Genomic DNA, 22,670 nt, shown 5'->3' on the forward strand with positions numbered 1-22,670 from the left:
AAAAAGTCACCCTTTTTCCTTGTCTGGACCTGTTGCCTCATCTGTCAGATAAGGGAGTGAGTCTCATGACTGTTCTTTCCCTTCCTTCTTGTCACGGTGTTCTTCAGGTTCTTTCATTGTTTTTCAGAATTGCCCTTCTTTTCTCCCATATTTATATCTGCCCTTCTAAGGAGCTGAATGAATAATCAGAGCAAGGCTGGCTCCTAAGGGAAAAATTAATGATGCTTCTCTGGAGCCATTGTCTACCTAGGAGTATTCACATGATCAATGAATGGATGTGGTAGAAACTCATCTTCCTTAGAATTTATCATGCTGGTTCAAGAAACATGTTGGCAAACTCATGTTTTGACTACCCCTGTGTGTAACAGCCTGAATACCCTGAAATGAAATATAGCCATAAGTAAGAGAGGTCAAGGTTTCTCCTTTATTTATTTATTTGTTTGTTCATTCATTCATTCATTTATTTTTAGTTTTAAATAATTAGATTGAAGCCAGGCCTGCGACTGAAGAACCTGGATAACTGAAACTATTGATCAGATGAACCTGTGTTTGTCTACAATTTAAGCTAAATTTGTTCTACTGGCTTAAATTATTGGAGTTTTTCTTTTAGTTCTCTAGCTTGCTGAGGGTTGTTATCCTGGCTTTCAACAAAATTTAACATTGACACTTGCACAACACTGTGCTTGGTACTGGGTGAGAATCAAGGTTTATTTTCTAGCCTAAAAGACTCTTAGATTCTATTGGGAAGGTAGGTCATGTACATAAGTATAGACAAACCAGACTCAATCAGAAGCATATTAGAATCACAGAAAGTACTATCAGGATGGGGGTAAAGGAGAAATTACTTCACCCCACCTACCACTTATTTAATGTCAAATTATAATGACACTCTAAGCCTAAGATATAGAAAATCTGGCAGATGGGGGGAAGAACTGAATAGTTTTCATTTTATAATTTTTCATTAAAATTTTTTCATTTAATGTTTCAGAAAACATGCTTTCATGGGGAAAAGTTCCAGTTATGCCAATACTCAATGGATTTCTTTTCTTGTTGACCATAAAAATGGCTCTTACCTGCTATATCAAGTCCTTTTTCTTTTACCCAGTTTTTGAGGGACTAAATTATCTTGTAGAAACATTACACCATAAAAGAGGGGAATCTGTTGTACTCCAGCACCCACACTGGGCTCTAGTTACATTGGTTTCCTTAAAGTAGTCCCAAACCCAACACATACCATGTACAGTCTGACTTCCTTGCTTCTACTTGTACTGTTCCTTTTGCCTGAATATTCTACCTTTCTCCTTATACAACCTAAATCTTGCCTGTCCTTACCTTCCATCTCTGGTCCCACTTTCTCCAGGAAACCTTCTCTGACTATTTTGGTCCACTTTGATCACTCACTTCTCTCTGAATTTTTTTTTGTGTTTATGATCAGTATCCCACAATTTAGCACTTCCCTCATTTTTTTAGGGGGCAAATTCAATTAAAAGCAATAAACACTTATTAAGTATCTACTATGCAATTCATTGATAGCTAACCTTCAAGACAGCAGAGGTCATTTCATTCAACTCCATTTTATGGTTAATACATACTCTTTTTATTGTCTCAGATAAATTAGATGATCCTTGGGGACATGAATAAGTCTTCTACAACTCTCTTGTATCTGTCTCCAGATACCAAATGTTAGCACTAGAAGGAACCTTAGAACATAAAAAAAACAAATGAAAGTTGGAAGGTTCTCAGTATCTAGAATTAAGTGATTTAGGATTTTAATTGACCTTTAACATTATCTAGTCCACTCCCTCTCATTTTATAGACAAGAACAATGAGTCTCAGAGAAGTAGTGATTTATCAAGGTTACAGAGTAAAATGGCAGCATAGTTGAGGAACTGGGACTAGAACTGAGCTTTATTACTCCCAATCCATGGTTTTTGGTTGTTTGTTTATTTGTTTTGTTTTGTTTTACTTTTCTAAGCAGTAAAAGGATAAATTCTCTTCATCACCCCAGGGAGAGGGTTGGTCTTCAGGAGGGTGTTCCCTTATGATAAGAGAAATTTTTCACTCCATCCTTGCACAGCTCTGGGGACACTGAGGTCAGGCCAGCCTCCAAACTGACCTGTTGAAGCATACAGTGGTGATTCACCCATCTCACAATTCAGATGGGAGCCTCCAAGTTGGTTAATACTTGATCAGTTTCCAACTTCATAGGAACCCAGAAAATAATTAAGGATAATTATCTAGTATCAGGAGCCCCTACTTTCATATACAAGAAGGGGCCCTGAAATGTTGTTTGCATCGTAAAAGTCAGAGGTATATTCTAACTTTTAAGCCTAGGAAACAAACTTGGTTTGTTAGGTTATCACAAGGTTGAACTGGTCAATCATGTCACAGAATTTTTAAATCTGGAAAGGGGCTGAGAGATGACCAATATCAGTCCCTTTTTGTAAAACATAAATGAGTTAAATGAGGGCCAAAGAGGTAAAGTGGATTGCTAGAGATCATTAAGTTAGTTATTAGTAGAATCAAGACTGGTCTCCAATCTCCCAAACCAGTATTCCTTACATAATATTGCAGTATAGACTATGAGGTTATTCTTTAGTAAACTAAATTCACAATTTTCTTTGTCTCCCCTCCTACCCCCAAAGGAACAGAGGAATTATTTGAATGGGCATAATCTAGCTGCCAAAAGATGGAGTCTTCCTCTGGATCTTAAGAATTATATTTAGAAAGGTCCTTAGAGATCATCTAGTTAAGCTTCATTTTAAAGAAAAGCAAACTGAAGCTCAGACAGATGGTCACAAGGTCATAGGGTAGAATCACTTTTTTTCTTTGTTGAAAATACCCCAGTGCAGCGTTGGCTCATTGACTTAATATTGTCTGATTTTAGTGTCCCAGGATCACAGATGGCTTGCTAGAGCTGAGATTCAAACCCATGTCTGTTGACGCCATAACCAATGCTCTCTCCAGTGTACCAAGGCTTTAACGGGGGTTTCCTTTAAATGGGGCTGTACGAGCATCCGGTATAAGTCAAAAGCTATCTTGAAAGCTGAGGCCCTAATTCTTCCCCCTGCTGATGCTCATTTCTCAAGTTTTTGAGAAGTGAACAGAATGGTATGTTTGGGCAGAGACAAACTACTTCTTGGAACAGGGGTTCATAACCCAGGGTTTATGTGTGTGTGTGTGTGTATATACATACATACATATATACATACATGTATGTATATATGTATATGCACACACATATACACATGCATGTGTAAATATATAAAACTATATTTAAATGCGATTGGGTTCCTTTGACATCCTATATATATTTTATTCATATATTTAAAAACAGTATTCTGAGAAAGGGATCATAGGCTTCAGGAGTCTGCCAAAGTGGACCGTTGACCTCAAAAGGTCAGCTTTTACGCGATGCTCTGTCATCCATACAAAGTTTACATAAGGTTGAGACCCACACTCAGATATTTGCCAAATTTCATTTCAGTCTGGGAAAAAGTGCTACTTCTGCGAATAATAAGGCATGTCAGGCAAGATACATTATTTTATGAGGCAAGTCAAAGAAATCTGATGACCACAGTGAGGCATTAAAAATTAAAAGAACTGCAGGGGGAAAAAACAGATTGAGAAACATAATGCACAAGCAATTTTCCATTGGAAAGTAATAAAGGGGTCTGGATGCTGCAGTCTCAAACTGCTGGTTGCCTCAGGTATTGGGGACAAATGGATTTTATACTGAGAAGGACAACACAGTCTCTAGCCAATCTTATGCAGTGAAATATTTTAGTTCCTTCATATAGAGACATCATACACCATGTTAACAACCATGAAAAACAATACAAAATGCTTTCAATTTAACAAGTAGAAAAATATAACTAGTATATATGGCAATTGTGAATCTAATACTGTACATAAGTAATTTATGGATTTTACAAATAAATTATAACTTTAATGCCCTTTGTTATTATTATTATCATTTGTCTTTTCTAGACATACACCAGAACTTAGAGTAGAAAGGTTCAGAGCCTTGCTTGGTAGTCTAGTGCCAGTCAAATGTTCTGCCAACGAGCTCAAAGAATTTCTTATTTGGCTCATGAAAATATTCATGCAGTTTGTTAAGTAATTTGGGATCCACGTGAGGGTGTGCTCTTCCTTTAGATTCATGTAAACACCGGTCCCTGCCGCTGTCCCGTAGGCAGTAAAAGCCTTTTGTTTTATTAAAATAGAAGTTTGAAGCATTGATTTGTGGAGACAGCTTCAAGAACCTCTCTACTTTTTCTATTTCTGGGAAAGGGTCTCTAATGAGTTGATCCCCATCCACAATGTGAATGTGATCTAGTGGAAAATACTGGAGCCAGTTTTGCATGTGAAAGTAATAGAGGCTCCGATTTATTGCCTTGTATTCCACATTGAGCTCACCATCTTTGATGAGAAACTCTTCAATGGATGGGTAGGGTTTGTGTTTTTGCACATGGTTATAAAACACTTGAGTATAGTCAGACAGAACTCGCTCACTGGGGTCTCTCAGGATAAGGAGCAGTCTGATGGATGGGTTCATATTATAAACTCTCTCAGGCACTTTGGACGATGTGAAGTATGCAGGGGTTTTTTCCACAGTGAGCTGATGAGGGAAAGAGTAGGGCATTTGGCTAAGGTACCACTCAAGACCATTTCCATAGTGATCTTCCCAGTCGAAGAAATGGACTTCACTTTCAGCAGCAGCTATCCCTGGGTGCAGACTAAGCATCTCTAATAGGGCTCTGGTACCACCTTTCCTCACACCTATGATGATGGTTTGTGGAAGCCGCTGGCTAGATCCATTCAAAGGAGCACCATCTTGGAAGTCACTCTTGAGAGAGCCTTTCCTTAACATCTCTTTCTGCGCAGCTTCAGAAGGGACTTCTGCTTTCAAGCTGGTAGCAGGATGAGAAGGCACTAGCTGTGGTTGGAGGATTAGCAGCACTGCTCCCAGAACAAGTACTGTCATGGTGGACACTGGTCTAGCTTCACTCAACTGGATGAGGGGTCATGAAGCAACTGCTGCATAGAAAGGCCTTCACACAGCTCCTCCTTGTTCAAGTCACATATATCTGGCAAGCAGTGATATTACTGGAAAAGAGAATAGGACAGAGATTAGTCTGTGAAATGCAAGCGAAGCCTTAATACCTTTGCCAAAATAACTAACTTTGGGGAAAGTAATTTCCCTTCTCCTGGCCATACTTTTTTTTTAATCTGTAAAACAAGGGAGTTTGATTTGATTACTTCAAAGGGTGTGTCCAGTTTTGACATTCAGTGTCCTTCAAGTTCTTCTAGCCTTAGCATTGTAGAACACTGTATTGGTTACATACTTAAAACAATGGTATTAATGTTCTTAAGAGGACTCGGAATGAACTCCAATATCTATCTGTTGAGTCTTATTTAGAGATGACCAGACACAGGTTGTGGTAGCTAATAGAAGCTGTGGATGATATCAGTAATTGTGCTATTCAGGGTGGGTATCATAGATCATTTTTGGCAACGACATCTGTACAAGGGAATGCTAACACCATCAGTAATATTCAATGCAATTAAGTATGAATGTCACACACTAGTAATTATTCATTCCTTGTGTGTTTATTGTTTGTCAATGATCTTCATTAGTAAACATTTTTATTAGTGACTGTTTCCCTTGAATATTTGTATAAACTTAATCTTATTATTTAAGAATAGGGGTGGAAGACAATTCCAAAGGACTTATGATGAAAACTGCCATCTGCCTCCAGAGAAAGAGCTGATGTTGTCTGAATACAGACTGCAGCATACTAGGTTTCTCTTTCCTTCCTTCCTTCACTCCTCCCTCCCTTCGTTCCTTCCTTTTTCCTTCCTTCCTCCTGTCCTATCCCAAGTTCCTTGAATTTACCAAACTTGGTAACTTCTCCTTTTATATAATTTATGTAAATTACATAATTATAAAATATAAATATCAGATGGTTCTACTTTGATACAAGAGGGAAAATGTAGTGTTTATGGGGTCAGGGGGAAATTTTCCCTGTGAACAGGAGGGACTCTATTTAGTTCCTTATAATTAAAAAGAAGTATCATGTTTCTGATAGCAAAGAATGGGGAACAAAGCATCTACCCATCAACTGGAAAATAGTTAAATTGTGATACAAGAATACAACGGCATAATGCTCTGAAGAGTTGAAAAGTTTATTTTTAAATTTTTATTGACATATTTGGTTGCGTATCACCTTCTTTTCCCTTGCTTCTATGTAGTGAACAATTACCTTCCTACAAAGGGGAAAAAATAGGAGAAAATCGTTTTGTGGAACTAACCAACACATCTACCAATTCTAACAGTATATATGTTTCCTCCCTATCTCTGTCAAGGCGGGGGAGAGGGCAATTTCTCATCTGCTGTTTGAGGCTAAGCTTGGTCAGGATAAATCTGCAGTGCTTGGTTTTTCTTTTTGTTTTTTTTGTTCTATTTGCATTTTTGTAGTCTTTGAATATATTGTTTGCCTGGTTCTGAAACATAGGAAAAAATGTATGTATGCATACATATGTACACTTGGGTATGTATACATATACATAAATACATGTATATACATGTGTGTGTATATATGCATATATATGTATATATATATACATGTATAATTTATGTATGTTAGGTTCAGTTTATGGTCTCTTACTACTAATCTATTTATCTTTTTGAACCTGGTTTCTCATGCAAAAAATGTGGTCTGCATCCCTTCCTGCAAAAGGGCAGCCATTAGACTTGGCAGGAAGACCTAGGTTCAGGCCCTGCCTTTGACACAAGCTGGCTCTCAGGGCTTTAGGAAGCTCTCTAAGACTGTAAAGTATCAACCTGCATTGGTAGAAGAGGTTTCCTTATCCAGTAGTTCTTTATTTTAATTTAATTATAGGTCCATTTTCCATTTCAGTTCCTTTCCCTATACCTGTCTTCCTTAGAGAGCCATTGTGTGAATCAAATGCGGTAATATATTTGAAATCACTTTGTAAAGCACTCCCCAAATATGAGCTATTATCATCATTAATCAAGGTAGATTTGAAATTTGCTTCATTAGAGTAAAAATTTTTCAAACTGTACAAATGGAAAATGGAACCTAGGAGGCCCTATCTTGTCATCAAACCAGCAGGGCTAATATTCTATTATACAAATTTGGTTTGCTGATTTTTGAATGTATATTAAGCAGCCATGCAATTAAAGAAATGTTCGCCTTTTGAGAATCATAGACCTTTAGAGCAGGAAGAGACCTTGGAGATGATCTAGAATAATTCTCTAATTAGAAAATTTAAAATAAACAAAAAAAATACTGTGGTGAGGCCAGAACAGTTGATAAAACTGCACCATAAATATCATGATGACATTTAGTGAAACTAAATAAGGACTTGTCATCTGACAAATGACGCGTCTTCTGTAAAACCATGTTGCTTTCTTTTCTTGAATGGCGATTGTCCCAGAACGCTGGGGACACATTGCTGCTATAGGTATAAGACCAGGCCTTCTGTTTACAAGCATTTTAAATGAATTGACCACTGAGTTCAAACAACAGAACAACTGATCCATTCAGTCCAACTGCATTCCTTTTTAAAGCTCAGGTCAACTGGACTGGCCAAATGAATCTATTATTTTTGCATTGTGTTGATATGACAGCAGAATTAGCAGTCAGCACAATCATTTTTATATTTTTGCTTAGAGCTACCTCTGAGATTACTGTTAGAGAAAGGATAAGACAATTGAGTATTGTCTGCATGACTAAACTGAGCAGTCTATGGTTAACCTTGTCCTATCCGTTGAAAGAGTTAATTACAAATACTGCTTACCAAAATACATGCTTTATCCTTTGCAGTATACTCCACTGATTCCCTGAGAACTATTCCCAACTACTTATGTCACTCTTTCAACAAATATTTGTTGAGCTTCTACAATATACAAAGCACTCTGTTAGGCACTAAGGGTGAATACAGATAAAAAATTCTTATGTAACATGATAGACTGATAAGGAAAAGAATTCCATCAAAGACAGGACTGCTGACAGTGATAGAGGTGGACATTCTGACTCTTTCTCATGATTCCATTAATTGCCAGTTTCCTCCTCTCCAGAAATGACTTGGCATATTTGGCATAATGGTATAATGGTATATTTGCTATACTTGGTATAATGACTTGGTACTCTTCATTAATCCATCCATGTTCATCACACCAAGAGAATGCAAACCCTTTCAGTTTGGGGAATGTGTAACTTTTATCTTTTGATCCTTAGTTCCAGGCAGAGTGAATTATACATAACCAATGCTCAACAAAAAATATATTGAATGAATGAACCCCAGGTTTTAGTGGTGGAAGCATTTTAAAAGATTAATATGGAGTAGTAGAAAGAGTCCTGGATCTGTATTCAGGAGGCCTGAATCCTAGCTGTGCTGAATGTGAAAATGTGAAAATTGATTGACCTTTCTGTAGTTGTGATATACATCTCACAGGATTGTTAGGAAATCTGTTAACATTCATATAGATGTGTTCACATAAATATCAATTATAATGATGATGACAATCATAATTATTGTTGCAAAATTTTCTTGAGCACTTACATCCACTTCATTCCCATGCTATACATCATTTGACCAAATCAAATTCTAATTAAAAATTGACATGCATTATAAGTCTATGAAATACAAAGTCTCAGGTTGGGCACTGAAGCATTAGAGTAGTAATCTACTTGAGGAAATGAGAGACAAGGGCTTTGTTCTTAGGCCCAACATGTTTGGGGGGAGAGGGGCATGATCTTTCCATTTTAAGGAAGAAACTAGAGTTCACATCTTGGCAGGTCCTTGACAAGCCCATGTCTTTGACATGAGGAAAGTATGTCATCTCCTCCCGTGGCCTCATGAGCGTACTCCCAATTAGACTGTCTCTTTTGGACCTTGTCTGCTTTCCACCATAATTTCCACTGAAACCACACTCTTGGAGGAGTGGTGGTGAGGTTGATTTGTTACCCCTCCCTCCCATTTCGATTGCAGTAGAACAGGAATTGGGGTGAGGGGCAGTGGAGGGGTAATTTGAGGTAGAAGCAGAGGTTCTCAGTTACAGACCTGCTGGAGATGAAAAGGCAGAATCTTCCCACAGCTTCTGTTCTGTTCCCTTCTCTCTAAAGGGAGATATTATAAGAGCATCTACTTTCCTTGGGGGTTATGAAGCTCAACTGAAATAAAGTACATAAAGTGCTCTGCAAACCAAATGAACAAGTAAACCTTTCTTTTGAATGATCAAAACTCAATTAAAGGCATCCCAATAAGTCAAAGAAAATACTCTGCTCCCCACTCCTACCCTCTCCAGTCATATGGGAAGAGACAAAATTCAGTTTCGGCAATCACTCACACTGGAACCCAAAAACCTAACTGCTAACTTAGATTGACTTGCAAACCTTCCTACGTCTTTGGCTGTCAATGAAAATAGTAACAAAGAGGGTAGAGGTTCACACTGTCACAAGATGGATTACTACGTGAAAGTTAGTCAGGTCTGTGCAAGCTACTTAAAAATCTGTCTCCATACAATCCTTACTCCAACCAAACTTAATTAACCTGAGTTTGGAAAATCAGTTTGTTCATGGTTAATGATCTATTCCACTCCCCACCCCCCAATCTGCCCTGCCTTTTCCATAAGCATTTTAATACAATTCATAAAACCATTCCTTTGTATAGGGAAGAGGTCTGTTTATTGTGGCTATCTTGTTCAAATTTTAGAAGTTTTGGCAGCACCTTCTCTACAACAGCTGTTCTGAAGTTTCCCTGATCTCTTACAAACCCATAAGTCCTTTCACTTCTAGCTAACTCTTAGAGACTAGTCTTCTTTTTTCTTTAGGCGAAGACCAAGGCCATCTGATTTTAACAAACTTCAAAATTCTCAGTGTCCCAATCCACCCTGTCCTCTTTCCCTCTGGTTTCAGAGGTTCAGCTATCTGTCTTCCTTGCCCAGGCTAAAGAAATTTACCCATGTGCTCAATTACATACCTTCCTGATCTTGCCCCATCAAGGATCATTCTCCCCTCCCATTTCTCTACAAATTCATCCTCTCTACTGGCTCCTTACACTTAGTTTACAAATATGATCAGTACTTCTGTATCTTAAAAACAGCAATGGCAAATAAACAGACCAAAAAGGTAGACAAAACAAAAACCTTCCTTGGATTTGCTGCATTCTCAATCCATCATCCTGTCTCTCTCTTCCCCCACACTGTCAAACTTGAAGAAACTTGTACTCATTGCATCTACTTACTCTCCCACCCAGTCAACCCTCCCTTTATTTCAATCTGACTTCTTTCTTTACCATCCTATAATAATTACTTCTGTTTACTGAGTGGAAAGTGGGAGGAGTTGGGGGCTTTAGGAGAGAAGAAATGCTTTGCAACAGCTGTTGTGGAAAATATGTTGTCAAGCCTTATGAAATATGAAGGAGTTAGCCACATTAAACTGATCTCCTCTCTACATAAATGAAGGGTGTCTAGGTTTGGAGTGATACCTAGGTCCAGGAGTAAAAAAGAAGCCTTCCACGTAGACCTGGGGGCCATCAACAACTGACTTTCTAAACAGGAGTTTATCAAGTTTAGTTTGATAAGATTATGTTTATCATAAGCATCTCTATAATCCTTATTGTAATTTTTTTTGAATACCAAAGGCATAAGACAATAGAGAAGGTAAATCTAAGTTGGTAGCTAGGTTTATGGGTTCAAATATGAGTAATCTCCATAATTGTGCTTTGTCTCTGTCTTTAAGGGTAGAGTAGGGAACAGAGGGGAGAAGAAGAGGGGGTTGGATTTTCTTGGACCCGCAGGGATGCCTAGAGTTGGGCTTCAATAATTCAAAAGACAAGATTCCTTGCCTTTGGTCACACTTGGTTTACATTCATCACATGGTTCAACACCCTTGGGGAGCTGTTAATTAGGTGCCAAATACACATGGAAGGGAAGAGGGAGTAAAAGAAGCAGAGAACCTTCAAATGCTTACTATCCAGCTGAATATTTTACCATAGAAAGGCAAGGAAATAACCCCCATGAACAAAGAGACCTTTTGTGTGTGTGTCTCTTTTATTATCTAATCTACAATCTGAAACTGGATTTCCAATGTAATTATGTCTACAATTTTCCATCTGCCTCACACAGGAATGTGCATTAGAACAAAATGAATATTTCACTAGCGTGACCCGGAGGAAGGGACAGTCTGATGTACCTGTGAGTGCACAGCTCTCTATACTAAAGTTTCACAGTTCTGATGTACCTTAGAGGCTGCTTTCTGTGTGACCCTGAGCCAGTGACTTTACTTCTTTGCATTTTTAACTCCTTTAAACTACTTAGAGTGAAGGAAGGGTGTTGTCCAATGAAACCAAGGCTATGAGTTAACGGCAGTACCTAGAAATGCTCTTAAAGGGAAAAAAACAGAACATGGTTAGATGTTCCACTGTCCCAAGTCTGAATATGGAACTGTTACCTTCAGGGAAGAGAGGACTGGGTAGAAGGAGTAGGTGGTTTATATGGTGTGTCCCTAAAGGGTAGCTTTAAGTTTTAATAACTTAAAATTATTAAAACCAAGAGTTTTTAAAATAGTTTATTTAATATTACTATGTTGATATTAAATATTTTGTATAGTTTTTAAAAATTGAACTAAGACTTTGGGGTAGCTTTATCTTATATAGGATCCTCAGTTCAATTTTAGGTTGGCTTCACACCCTGACCCCCTTTCACAATAGCCACAAGATGCTCTGTGTAAAGTAGAAAACACGTACTCACACACACATACACACACAAACACCCCTAATATTTGAAAAGTAGGATTTGGTTACTGATCCTTCAACTTACTCACTGGATGACTAAGTAAATCACTTCTCCTCTCTGACCCTCAGATCCCCCATAAGTGCAGTGAAAATAAGAATACTCAGAGAATTTTTACCCTCACAGGACCTTAGTGAGCAAAGGACTTCTTAAATGTTAAAGTACTGGACAAAGGTCAAGTTCTCTTTCATTGCAATGTTAAAAGACAGCAAGAATGGGCTCCAGGACATTAGGTAGACTCATTATGATAGAACTGTGGGAGGTTAGAAGCAAGAATTATATAGAATAAGAAGGGATGGTCAGGTTGTGATCTATACCTTTTAAAGGGGAAGCCACATTGGGGATCCACATCATGGATCCATAAAAATATTAAAATATCAAAATTATTATAATTCTCCAACCATTAATTTTTTCTGGTTAATATGACACCACAAAATGAAGGCCAGGGCCAGGAGCCCAACCTGACCACCTCATAAACAAAGGACACAACTAGGAAGGAAGAAAGGATGAATAGAAGAAAGGATGAAAGGAAGGAGGGAAAGAAGGAAGGAAAAGGAAGAAAGAAAGGATGGAAGGCAGAGAAAAAGGGGAGTAGAGAAAGAGGTAGGGAGAGAGGGATGGAGTAAGTAAATGAGGGGGAGGAGAAAAGAAGGAAAGGAGGAAAGAAGGAAAGGGGGAGGGAGGAAAGAAGAAAGGAAGGAATGAAGGAAGCAAAGAAGAGAGAAAGGGGAGGAGAGAGAAAGGTAGAGAGAGAGGGATGGAGGAAGTGAAGGAGGGAGGGGAAGAAAAAAGTAAAGAAAGGAGGAAAGGAAAAAAGGAAAGAAAGAAAGAAAAAGAAAAGAGAGGGAAAAGGAAGGGGAGAAATGAGGAAAAAAAGCAAGAGCATTATTATTTAGTATATTCAAAACACTACGCACTGAGGATATAGTTAGTCCACAGCAACTAGCTTGTGGTGCAATAGATGGAACACTGGGCATGGAGTCAGAAAGACCTGAGTTCAAACAGGACCTCAGAAATTTACTGTGTGAAACTAGGCAAGTCATTCAGCCTCTATTTGCCTTAGTTTCCTGAACTCTACAGCTGGGATAATAATAATACCTACCTTGCAGGGGTGTTGTGAGGATTAAATGAGTTAATATCTCTAAAACTGTTTAGCAATGTGCCTGGCACATGGTAGGCACTACATAAATGCATACTCCTTTCCCCTCCCCCTTCCCATAGGCATTTATTTAGCACTCATTATACCACATGCACCGTGCTAAGTAAGCACTGGGGGACATGAAGGCCATCACATAGTCTCCTCCTCCAAGGAGCTCACATCATCATGTGGGGACAACAGTCATACAGCAGGTTTTGGTGGTCAGCTGGATGGCAAGGCCTGGTAATCTTTACATATAGCATCTCTTTTAGAAGGAACTCCTATGTGAGGTAAGAGTTAAAGTAAAAGGCCTTCAAGAGCCCCTCAGTCTTTGCAATGTTCTATCATCGTTAAGGACTCAAATAAGTCTGTGATCTCATGAATTTGGAAGCTTCTCTAATCATGAAAATTGTAGCCAACCCATCCGTCCCCATCCTGTGTCTTGTTCCTGTCCTTGTCCTCCCAAAAGTTTGCTGCAGAGGTCACCCAGTGTGCTGAAGCCTTCTCTTTCATCCTTCTGACATTGCGCTTTGGGAGTCCACTTACCTACCATCTTGCTTTATTGCCACATGACTGGCTTCATTTTTTCATCCTGTTATCATCATTCAAATTTGGCCTCTTTTCTAACACATAAGAGTAAAAGTTATTTTTAAATTCCTGGGCCATGCACTCTACTTGAAAGCAGACAAGGTAAAAATAGAACTGCCCCTTCCTATCAAGTCATCCTTCTGGGCAAATACAGGCCACTACTGCTAATCTTTAGAAGAGTCAGAAGTATCTCCCTTTCCATCTTTGCATGACTGCTTAAGATCACTCCTGTAATGTGTCAAAGGGATGTATTTGCCAGGTCATCTCTGTAACCCAGAAAGCAGGAAACAAAAGCCTTGGCTGGTGCCTGTCGGTCTCAGAAAGGACATTGATATTTTAAGAGCTGCATAAATATTTATTTTCTCAAAATTGCCTACAGATGACACTCTTCAATAAATGTTGACATTCGGTTTGGTTTGGATTTCCTTATGGTAATTGGGCTAGGGGTAGGAAGAGGTTCAGTTCAGGATCTACATGACCTCAAAGGTCAGGCCACACAATTTTAATGAGTTTCCATCATGTTCAGCATCTGGAATACTAAGTCAGGTTTAGCTGTTTCCTCTTCAATCCTAAAAGGATTATGTGAAAATTCCCTCTGTCCGTCCATCTTCTCCTTTTAAACAGAGAGCTCCTTGAGGGTAGGGACCCTTTTCTGTCACCTCCTAATGGTCTACTTAAGCTAAACACAACAACAGAAACAAAAATATCTCTTAGGTGGTTCCCTATTCACTTCCAAATGAAGTCCAAGTCCATTATAGGTGACATCACTATCTTTGCCCAGTTATCCTGTATTACTCCCCTCTCATTCTATATACCACCCAAATGGCATCTCTGATCTACACATTCTCCTGTAATCTCTTGCCTCTGCTTTGGCTCATGCTGTTCTTATGGCTGAAATGGACGAGTTATTTGTCTTTCCTTGAATGTTTGCCCTCCTCTCAAAACCCAACTGATGTGCTACCTCCTACCTGAGGCCACCTTGATTCTCCTCCTCTACAACTTGACCATCTTCCACGACACAATTCTGGACCCAAGGCATGGACATACTAGGAAAAGAAATAAAGGACAGGAACGGACCATGACTGCTCTAAATGATAACATGAGGGCCCAAATAAAACGCATAGGTTCAGGAGCTTGAGCAACTATGTCGAGCTATGTGGAGAGATGGGGACACCCTGAGAAAGGTGCTGGAGGTGATAGCAATGAGTGAGCTGACCCCAGGGGGAAGCAGGCAAGCAGACATTGGTCTTCACCGAGGTCCTTGGTCAACTTGTAGTCCTAAGACTGCTGCGATTTTTACAGGAACTAGTTGAATCCATGTTCAGTTCAGAGATTTTGTTCATCTCAAATATGCTCAGCACTTGTCACAATGACTTGAACACAGGACCAGAGAATTATGGATTTAGAGGCAACAGGGACTTTAGAGGTCAAGAGTGGCCAACATCCTTTTGTTACAGAAGAAATCAAAGCTTAGAGAGGTTAAGTGGCTCCTTAAGGTCACACAAATAGTAACTCTCAGGGTGGTGATTTGAACTCAGGTCTTCTCACTCCAAATCAAACATGATTTCCACAATGCTATAACACGTAAAATGTACTTAATGTTTATTAAAGGGAATGGAATCTAGATTGACATCCAAAAAAATCATGAATTCTGTCTGTAACATCCTTGCCAAGTACTCTTCCATCATCCTTTGCTTGAATGCATATGAGAGAGAAGCCCACTACTTCCCAAGGCAGCCTATATAGCGTTTGAATAAATCTAATTGGCAGGAGATTTGTCCTAACATCAAGCTTAAATCCATCTCTTTGAGACTTTTATCTGTTGATCTTATTTCTTCTATGTGGCTCTAAACAAAATATGTCTAATCTCTTTTCTGTTACATGAAGAAACTATGCTATCTCCCTTAAGTCTTATCATTTTCAGACAAAACATTTCTAATTTTTCAGCCAATCCTCTTAGGACATGGCGAATATTCCTCTCACCATTCTAGTGCCCTTCTTCTGGTCACTCACCAGCTTCCTAGGATGTGGTACCCCAACTCGAACCTATGACCTGATCATGGCAAAGTACAATGGGATTATCATTTCCCTCAGTACAGACGTTCTGTATCAGTTTCAGTGGATTTGGGGAAATCATGAATTTGCATTACTGTTTCCTATTATGTTTAAATTCCACAGTAAAAAGAACACTTCATCATTTGGAGGAACAAAATAATATCACTCATAGATCTCAAACCTATAGTCAAAACAATTTGGCACTAGCTTAAAAATAAAAGTAGATCAATAAAACAGACTAGACAAGCCTCCTTAAGCCTCCCATCACATGCCCTCCCTCTAGGTCTGTAGTTGAAAACCTTGCATTATACTGCATTGAAAAAAAATATTTAGCCAAGAACTCAGTGTTCTCTGCTTCTCCTTATCTCACATCACTCAGACATTTTTTCTCCACAGTGTCCTCCTTCACCTCTTTCTTACATGAAGATTTATTTATTTATTTTTCCAAAGGCAAAGCCCTTCACATGCACCCTTGGTCCCATCTTCTCCTGTCATCTTCAGCAGATTGTCCCCTCTATCACATTCATATTCCTTCTAGTCTCCAGTATTTCACTATCGGCTGCTTCTGTGCTACATACAAACATGCTCCTTTCATGTCTATTCTTTACTTAAAAGACCCTCACTTGATATCTCCACTAGGAATCATCTTATATCTCTTCTACTTTTCTTATCTAATCTGCTTGAGAGAACCATCTATACTAGATTCCTAAACTTATTCTGATTCACTTCTAGCCTCTCTATAATCTGGCTTTTGACATCACCATTCAACTGAAACTGGTCTTTCCAAAGTCATCAGCTGTTTGTTTATTGGTCAGTTGAATGGTCTTTTCTCATTCCTGATTGTTTTGAATGTCTCTGCTTTTGACACTCTTGATGAGCTTCTGCTGGAGACTCTCTCAGCCTTATGGTTTTCTGAGACTACTCTCTGCTGGTTCTTCACCTACCTTTCTGTTCACTCTGTCAGTCTCCTTTGCTGGATATTCACTCAAGTCATGAATGTTAACCATGAGTTTTCCCCAAGGTTCTGTCTTGGGTCCTCTTCTTTTCACCCTCTTACTTAGTGAACACATCAACTCTCAGGGGGTTCAATTGGCATCATTATTCAAATGATTTTCATTTGCATGTTTTGCTTTAATCTCTACTAAACTCCAAATCCCTCAATGTAAATTTCCTTTTCAGCATTTCAATTTGGCTATTCCATAACCACCTCAAATTCAACATATGTAAGAAAAAGTAATTCATTATACTTTCCCCCAAACATTTCCTTCCTCTCCTCCACCCAACATTCTTAGGACAACACCTTCTCCCAGAGGGGGAAGTCTTTAATCTCACTTGCATTGATCCTACATATCCAAACTGCTGTTAAGTTTCACATCTCCCAAGCACATGCACTTTTATACATTCAACACTGCTTATAGCCACCATCATAATGAAGACTTTTATCACCTCATGTTTAGATAGGTATAATAGCCTGGTTGGTCTTCCTGACTCATCTTTCCCAACTCCAATCCATCCTCCACTCAGATATCAAAGCCATCTTCCTAAAGTACAGGTCTGACCATGTCACCCCATTTTTCCCCCAAAACTCCAATCGTTCCATATTTCCCAAGATCAAATATAAAATGCTATCTGATATTTAAAGCTCTTTAAAAATGGATCCCTTCCTACCCTCTCAGGCTGATTAACATTTACTTCTCTCCACATATTAGAAGCAGCTAGGGGGTGTGATAGATAGAGAGCTGGTGTGATAGATAGAGAGCTGAACTTAGAGTCAGGAAGACCTGAGTTCAAATCCTGTTTCACATAGCCACTAAATGTGTGACCATGTTGGGAAAGCCATTTAAACCCAGTGGGCTTCAGGTTCTTAATCTGTAAAATGGGGTAATGGAGTAATAAAAGCTTCTACCTCAGGGATATACTGAGAATCAAATGAGATATGTAAAGTGCCTTGCAATCTTTAAAGTGATACATAAGTGCTAGCTATTAACAGAGTCAGCTAGGTGCTATGGTACATAGAGTGCTAGACTTGGAATCAGGAAGACTTAAGTCTGAAACCTACCTCAGGCCCTAACTAACTGTATTGCTATTGGCAAGTCAGTTAAATAGTGCCTCAGTTTTCTCATTTGTAAAATTGGGCGATAAAAATTGCCAGAGTCGTTATAACAATGCAATGAGATAATATATATGAAATAATGTGTATTATATAAAAGTTCACTATTATTATTCTATAATCCAGCTATATATACATACACAACACTCCATCTTAAACTCTAAGCTTTTTCATTAACCTTCCTTCCTGGAATTCTCTCCCTCCTCACCTCTTCCTGTTAGAATTCCTAGCTTCCTTTAAGAATCAGGTCAAATCTCACCTTTTCTACAAACTTTTGCCTAGTGCCCTCTGCTGCTAATTCTTCCCCCTTTGTATTGCCTTCCAAGAACATTACACATATATGTCAAACATATATGCATATATACAATGCATACAGTTATTTATATTGTCTCTTATTGATGTGTGAATTCCCGGAGGGAAGAGACCATATTTTCATCTTTTTTTATATCTATAGCACTTAGCACAGTGCCTGGAATGTTGTATGGTCTTAACTGATGCTTGTTGACCATCCGACTGGTTGGAATTGTGAATAGAAAGTAACTTCAAATGCCTATGCCCTTTGATCCATATTTCTCATTCTTACAACTAGCCATACACTCCCCAAATAGTCAATGTAAAAAGAAAAGGATCCATATATACTAAAATATTTATGGTGATATTATTTTCTTTTTCTGGTAGCTAACAAAGTTGTAGAACCATAGTAGATGGCTATCGATTGGGACATAACTGGACAAGCTGCAGCAAATATCAGGGGTTCTTAACCAGTGTGTGTATGTATGTGTGTGTGTGTGTGTGTGTGTGTGTGTGTGTGTGTGTGTGTGTGTGTGTGTGTGAGAGAGAGAGAGAGAGAGAGAGAGAGAGAGAGAGAGAGAGAGAGAGAGAGAGAGAGAGAGAGAGAGAGAGGGAGAGAGAGAGAAACAGTGTGTGTGTTGTAAACTCCACGCATCCCTTTGGCTTGTCTGGAGATGCCCATGTAATTCTCCTTAGAATATTGTTTCTAAATATATTAAAAAAAATACATGAGACTGCAAAGTAAACCAATTACATGGAAATACACTTAGCAAGCTTTTCTTTTTTTTAAACAAGTGAATGGACATCAGGTTAAAAACCTCTACAGCATGCAAATGGAATGGAACATAACTTTCCACTAAGAAACAATGAATAAAATCAGCAGAGTGAAACATGGGAAGACTTTTATGAAATGATGAATAGTGAAGTAAGTAGAACCAGGAAGGCAGGACACAATGGTCAGACCCAATGTAAATAAAAAGAATGCCAAGAGAACACTTGAAATAAAACTGCCCAAATAAAATAACCAAGCCTGACCCACTCTGCAAAAATAGGAGACTAGGGGTGAGGACCAGTGCAGGCAGTGGCAGATTTATTCAATGTGTTTTTCAGTTTTGATTCACTTAAAACAAATCTTTTTATTCTGCATCATAAGAGTTGGCGCTCTAGGAAGGAAAATCGGGAAATATATTGGGAAATGGAAGTGATATAAAAAAATAAATTACTAAAATGTATATTTTATAAGAACTCTGAGGGTTTTTTTTGTTTGTTTTTTACATATGAACAGCTTTTTGGCTGTAATCTTTCTGGACCCGAATGAGTTATTAAATGCTCCCAGTAGACAACGGTCTGTGTCCTGGAAGAATTAAAGTTAATGACAGGTCAGAAACCATTTGAAAATATTTTCCTAGGGGGCTTTAACCAAAGGTGCTCTACTGTGGGGAGGTCATAAAGATACACAAAGAGGAGCTCTGAATTACCCATTTTCATTTTCAGATATTTTGTAACCTGGGTTGTGGTGACCTAAATAAATCCTACATCAGAGAAACCAACATGCTGACATTGTCAAGGACTGACACAGTTACCTGAGAAGAGGGTGGGCTGGGGTGCTCATTACCTAACACTGCTTAGCAGAATGGGGATGTGCTGGTGGGCGGGCATGCTTCAGCTGCCAGACAGGACTGATTTCTGCCTGTGCTGTTATGGAACATGCTTGAGGCTGGGCTGAATTTGGAAACTTTCAGATATAAAAGTCCTCTGAAATGCACAATCCTATTTAATTTCAGCATGAATATGAGCCTGTGCAATATATTTAATTGCAAATGCACAAGGGTCAATGAATTTTATACCTGAGTCTTAGCTGACGGTAAATATGCAAAGCAAACATGGGCTGAGGCTGCTGGGGGAATCCCTCTCACCTGAGGAACCCTACAGCACTCAGTGTCTCATGTTCTCTTTTGTATCTGGCTACATTGGTCCAAATCTGGGGACGCCTCAGGCTATCCACATGTGAGTGAGCATACAAGGTCTGTGTGACCACTTCATGTGCAGAACTCCCCCCTCCTTAGAAGAGAAAGTCAAAGGAGGTACTTGAATCAACATCAAGAGATTTGTTCAAACTTAGGCAGCTAGTAAATGTTAGAGCAGGATTTGAACCCAAAATTTCTTGATTTTAAGCCTAGGCATATGGAGAGGTATAATAACAAATGGTATAACTATATGTGTGCAATTTTACATAATTGTGTTTAGTGTATCACATACAAACACATATATGCATGTCTATATATTAACTATATAGAACATGTATACACAACATAAGAATAGGAACTGGGTCTGTAATTCCTTGTATACATAAATCCCAGAACAGGAAACCACCTTTTTTCAGTCAGTTGGCATGATCTCAAAATTTCTGTCTTCTTAGAGAGTGGCCTAAGGCATCAAAGGTTAACTGAGTTGCCTAGATTTCCACAGCTAATGCATTAGAGGTGGGATTTGAATCCAGATCTTCTTAGCTTCAAGGCTATTTCTACTATTCTACTATTTTATACTGCCTTTTTAATACAAATACACAAACACAGTACGGTGAAAAGAATGCTGGATTTGAAGTCTGAGGATATGACGTTGAATTTATAATCTACCACTTATTATATGTGTGACCATGGATAAGTCACATAACTTCTTTCAGTCTCAGGTTTTTTCATCTGTAAAATAAGTATTAGTACCAGCACCATGTCAGGAAATTGAATTGCTTCCATTTGAACTGTCTTAGGAAGATTCTGAAGATCACCTGGCAGGATAAAGTACCAGGCACAGAAGTTCTTATTTGAACTAAACTGCCAAGCATTCAAGCTATGCTTCAGAGAGTACAACTCTGATGGGCTGGACATGTTGTTCGAATGCAAAACATATACTTGCCAAAAAGACTACTCTATGGAGAACTCAGATGGGGCAGGTGATCACATGGTGGTCAGAAGAGACAACACAAAGACATTTTCAAGGTCTCTCTCAGGAGCTTTGGAACTGATTGTGTGACATGGGAGACACTGGCACAGGACTGCTCAGCATGGTGTACCCACATCAGAGAGGGTGTTGTGTTCTATGATCAAAGCAGAATTGAAACAGCTCAAAGGAAATGTAGGATACACAAATTTAGAGAATCTACCCCAAATGTTTCACGTGGATGACATGTATCCAACTTGTGGTGGAATGTTCCAAGCTCATATTGGTCTGACAGTTGGACACAGTGAAACTTGCCTTTATCATAGTGATGTCATTTTGGTCCCCTTCGAGAATGAAGAACAATATCCATTAGACTAAATGACTTATGAAGTCTACATTAATTACCCACTCATCTCCAAATTTACATATGTATGTACACACACTGAAAAAGAATTACACAAACTTATTCTCTATTGCTATTGAATGATATAAGTTTGAATTTTATTTGGGATGTAATAGAGACCCATTAAAAGGATTTGAGCAGAGATTTAATAGGAACAGATCCTCATGAAAAGGCACATATTTGTGAATCATGGACTGGACTGGAAAATTGAGAAGAACACCTAAAGAGGAGGCTTGTTACAGAAGTGATGGGATGCCCAATAAAAGGCAATGTCCTGTTGGCTGGTAATGAGGGTCACAGCAATAAAAATAGAATTAAATAGGACATATTCAAGAAAATATGGAGGCAAAAGCAACAAGACTGTGTTACATGACTGGAAAGCACAACTAATACAACAACAGTTATATCAATATTCAGACAGTGTATTTGTTCAATTTGCAAATGACTCAGAACTGGGAGGGAAAGTTAGTACCCTGGATGATAAGAATCAGGATCCAGATTGAAGTTGATAGTCTAGAACATTGAGATGAATCTAATGAGATGAAATATAATAGGGATAAAAATGAAAGTTTACAGCTGGGTTCAAAAACTAACTTCACAAGTACAAAGCAGGAGGAAATGGCAAATTTGTCTGGAAAAGATCTCATGGTCTTAGAGGAATGCAACTCGATGTGATGTATCAACCATGGAAGTTAATGATATTTTTAGACTGTATTGAGAGGTATAGTGTGTGGAACAGAGAGGTAATATCCTTCTTGGCTTCTGCAGCTTCTAGACTGCAACTAGAGTATTATATTCATCTCCAGGAACTGCATTTTAAGAATAACATGGATAAACTAGATAGTTAACAGAGCAAGGTAAGTGGGATGGTAAAGCATCTTAATATCATGCCATATGATCTTATAAATATGAATTTATAAAGCAGAAGACTTAGAAGGCTGTGATAACTATTCCTCAGTATTTGGAGACTTGTTCAATAGAAGAGGGAATAGAATATTTTTTTTCTTTCTCAGAGGATGGAAAAAGGAGCAAAAGGAAGTTGCCAAGGAAAAAAAAAACACAACGTAGGCTTAATGTAAAGGGGATAGATGTGAGGAGGAAAAATACTTCCTAAGAGTCAGAATTATCCAAAAGCATAATGGACTACCTTAAGAAGTAGAATCAGTTCCCCAAGATTTTGGATATAGGAGACTGTTGATGCCACAGACAGAAACAGCAACCTCAGAAGGAGCCAGTTGGAAGATTTTTAAAAAACTCCTCCTCCTCATCAACCTAATAGAGCTGGGTTGTAATAAAAACTCTTTCCAGCAGGTGGCAGCAAATA

At 38.6% G+C, this 22,670-nt stretch overlaps 1 protein-coding gene across 1 annotated transcript in view; it reads right to left on the reverse strand.

The window, feature by feature from the left end:
- Positions 1 to 3,766: 3,766 nt before the first annotated feature.
- HS3ST1 (heparan sulfate-glucosamine 3-sulfotransferase 1) overlaps positions 3,767 to 22,670 on the reverse strand; it is a 42,020-nt gene continuing 23,116 nt past the window's right edge. Inside the window, exon 3 of the mRNA XM_072620241.1 lies at positions 3,767 to 5,109. Coding sequence (XP_072476342.1) covers positions 4,040 to 4,987 — 948 coding nt within the window. The 5' untranslated portion in view covers positions 4,988 to 5,109 and the 3' untranslated portion in view covers positions 3,767 to 4,039. The remainder of the gene's footprint in view (positions 5,110 to 22,670) is intronic.

This window comes from Notamacropus eugenii, chromosome 6, assembly GCF_028372415.1.
Source record: "Notamacropus eugenii isolate mMacEug1 chromosome 6, mMacEug1.pri_v2, whole genome shotgun sequence".
NCBI lineage: Eukaryota > Metazoa > Chordata > Mammalia > Diprotodontia > Macropodidae > Notamacropus > Notamacropus eugenii.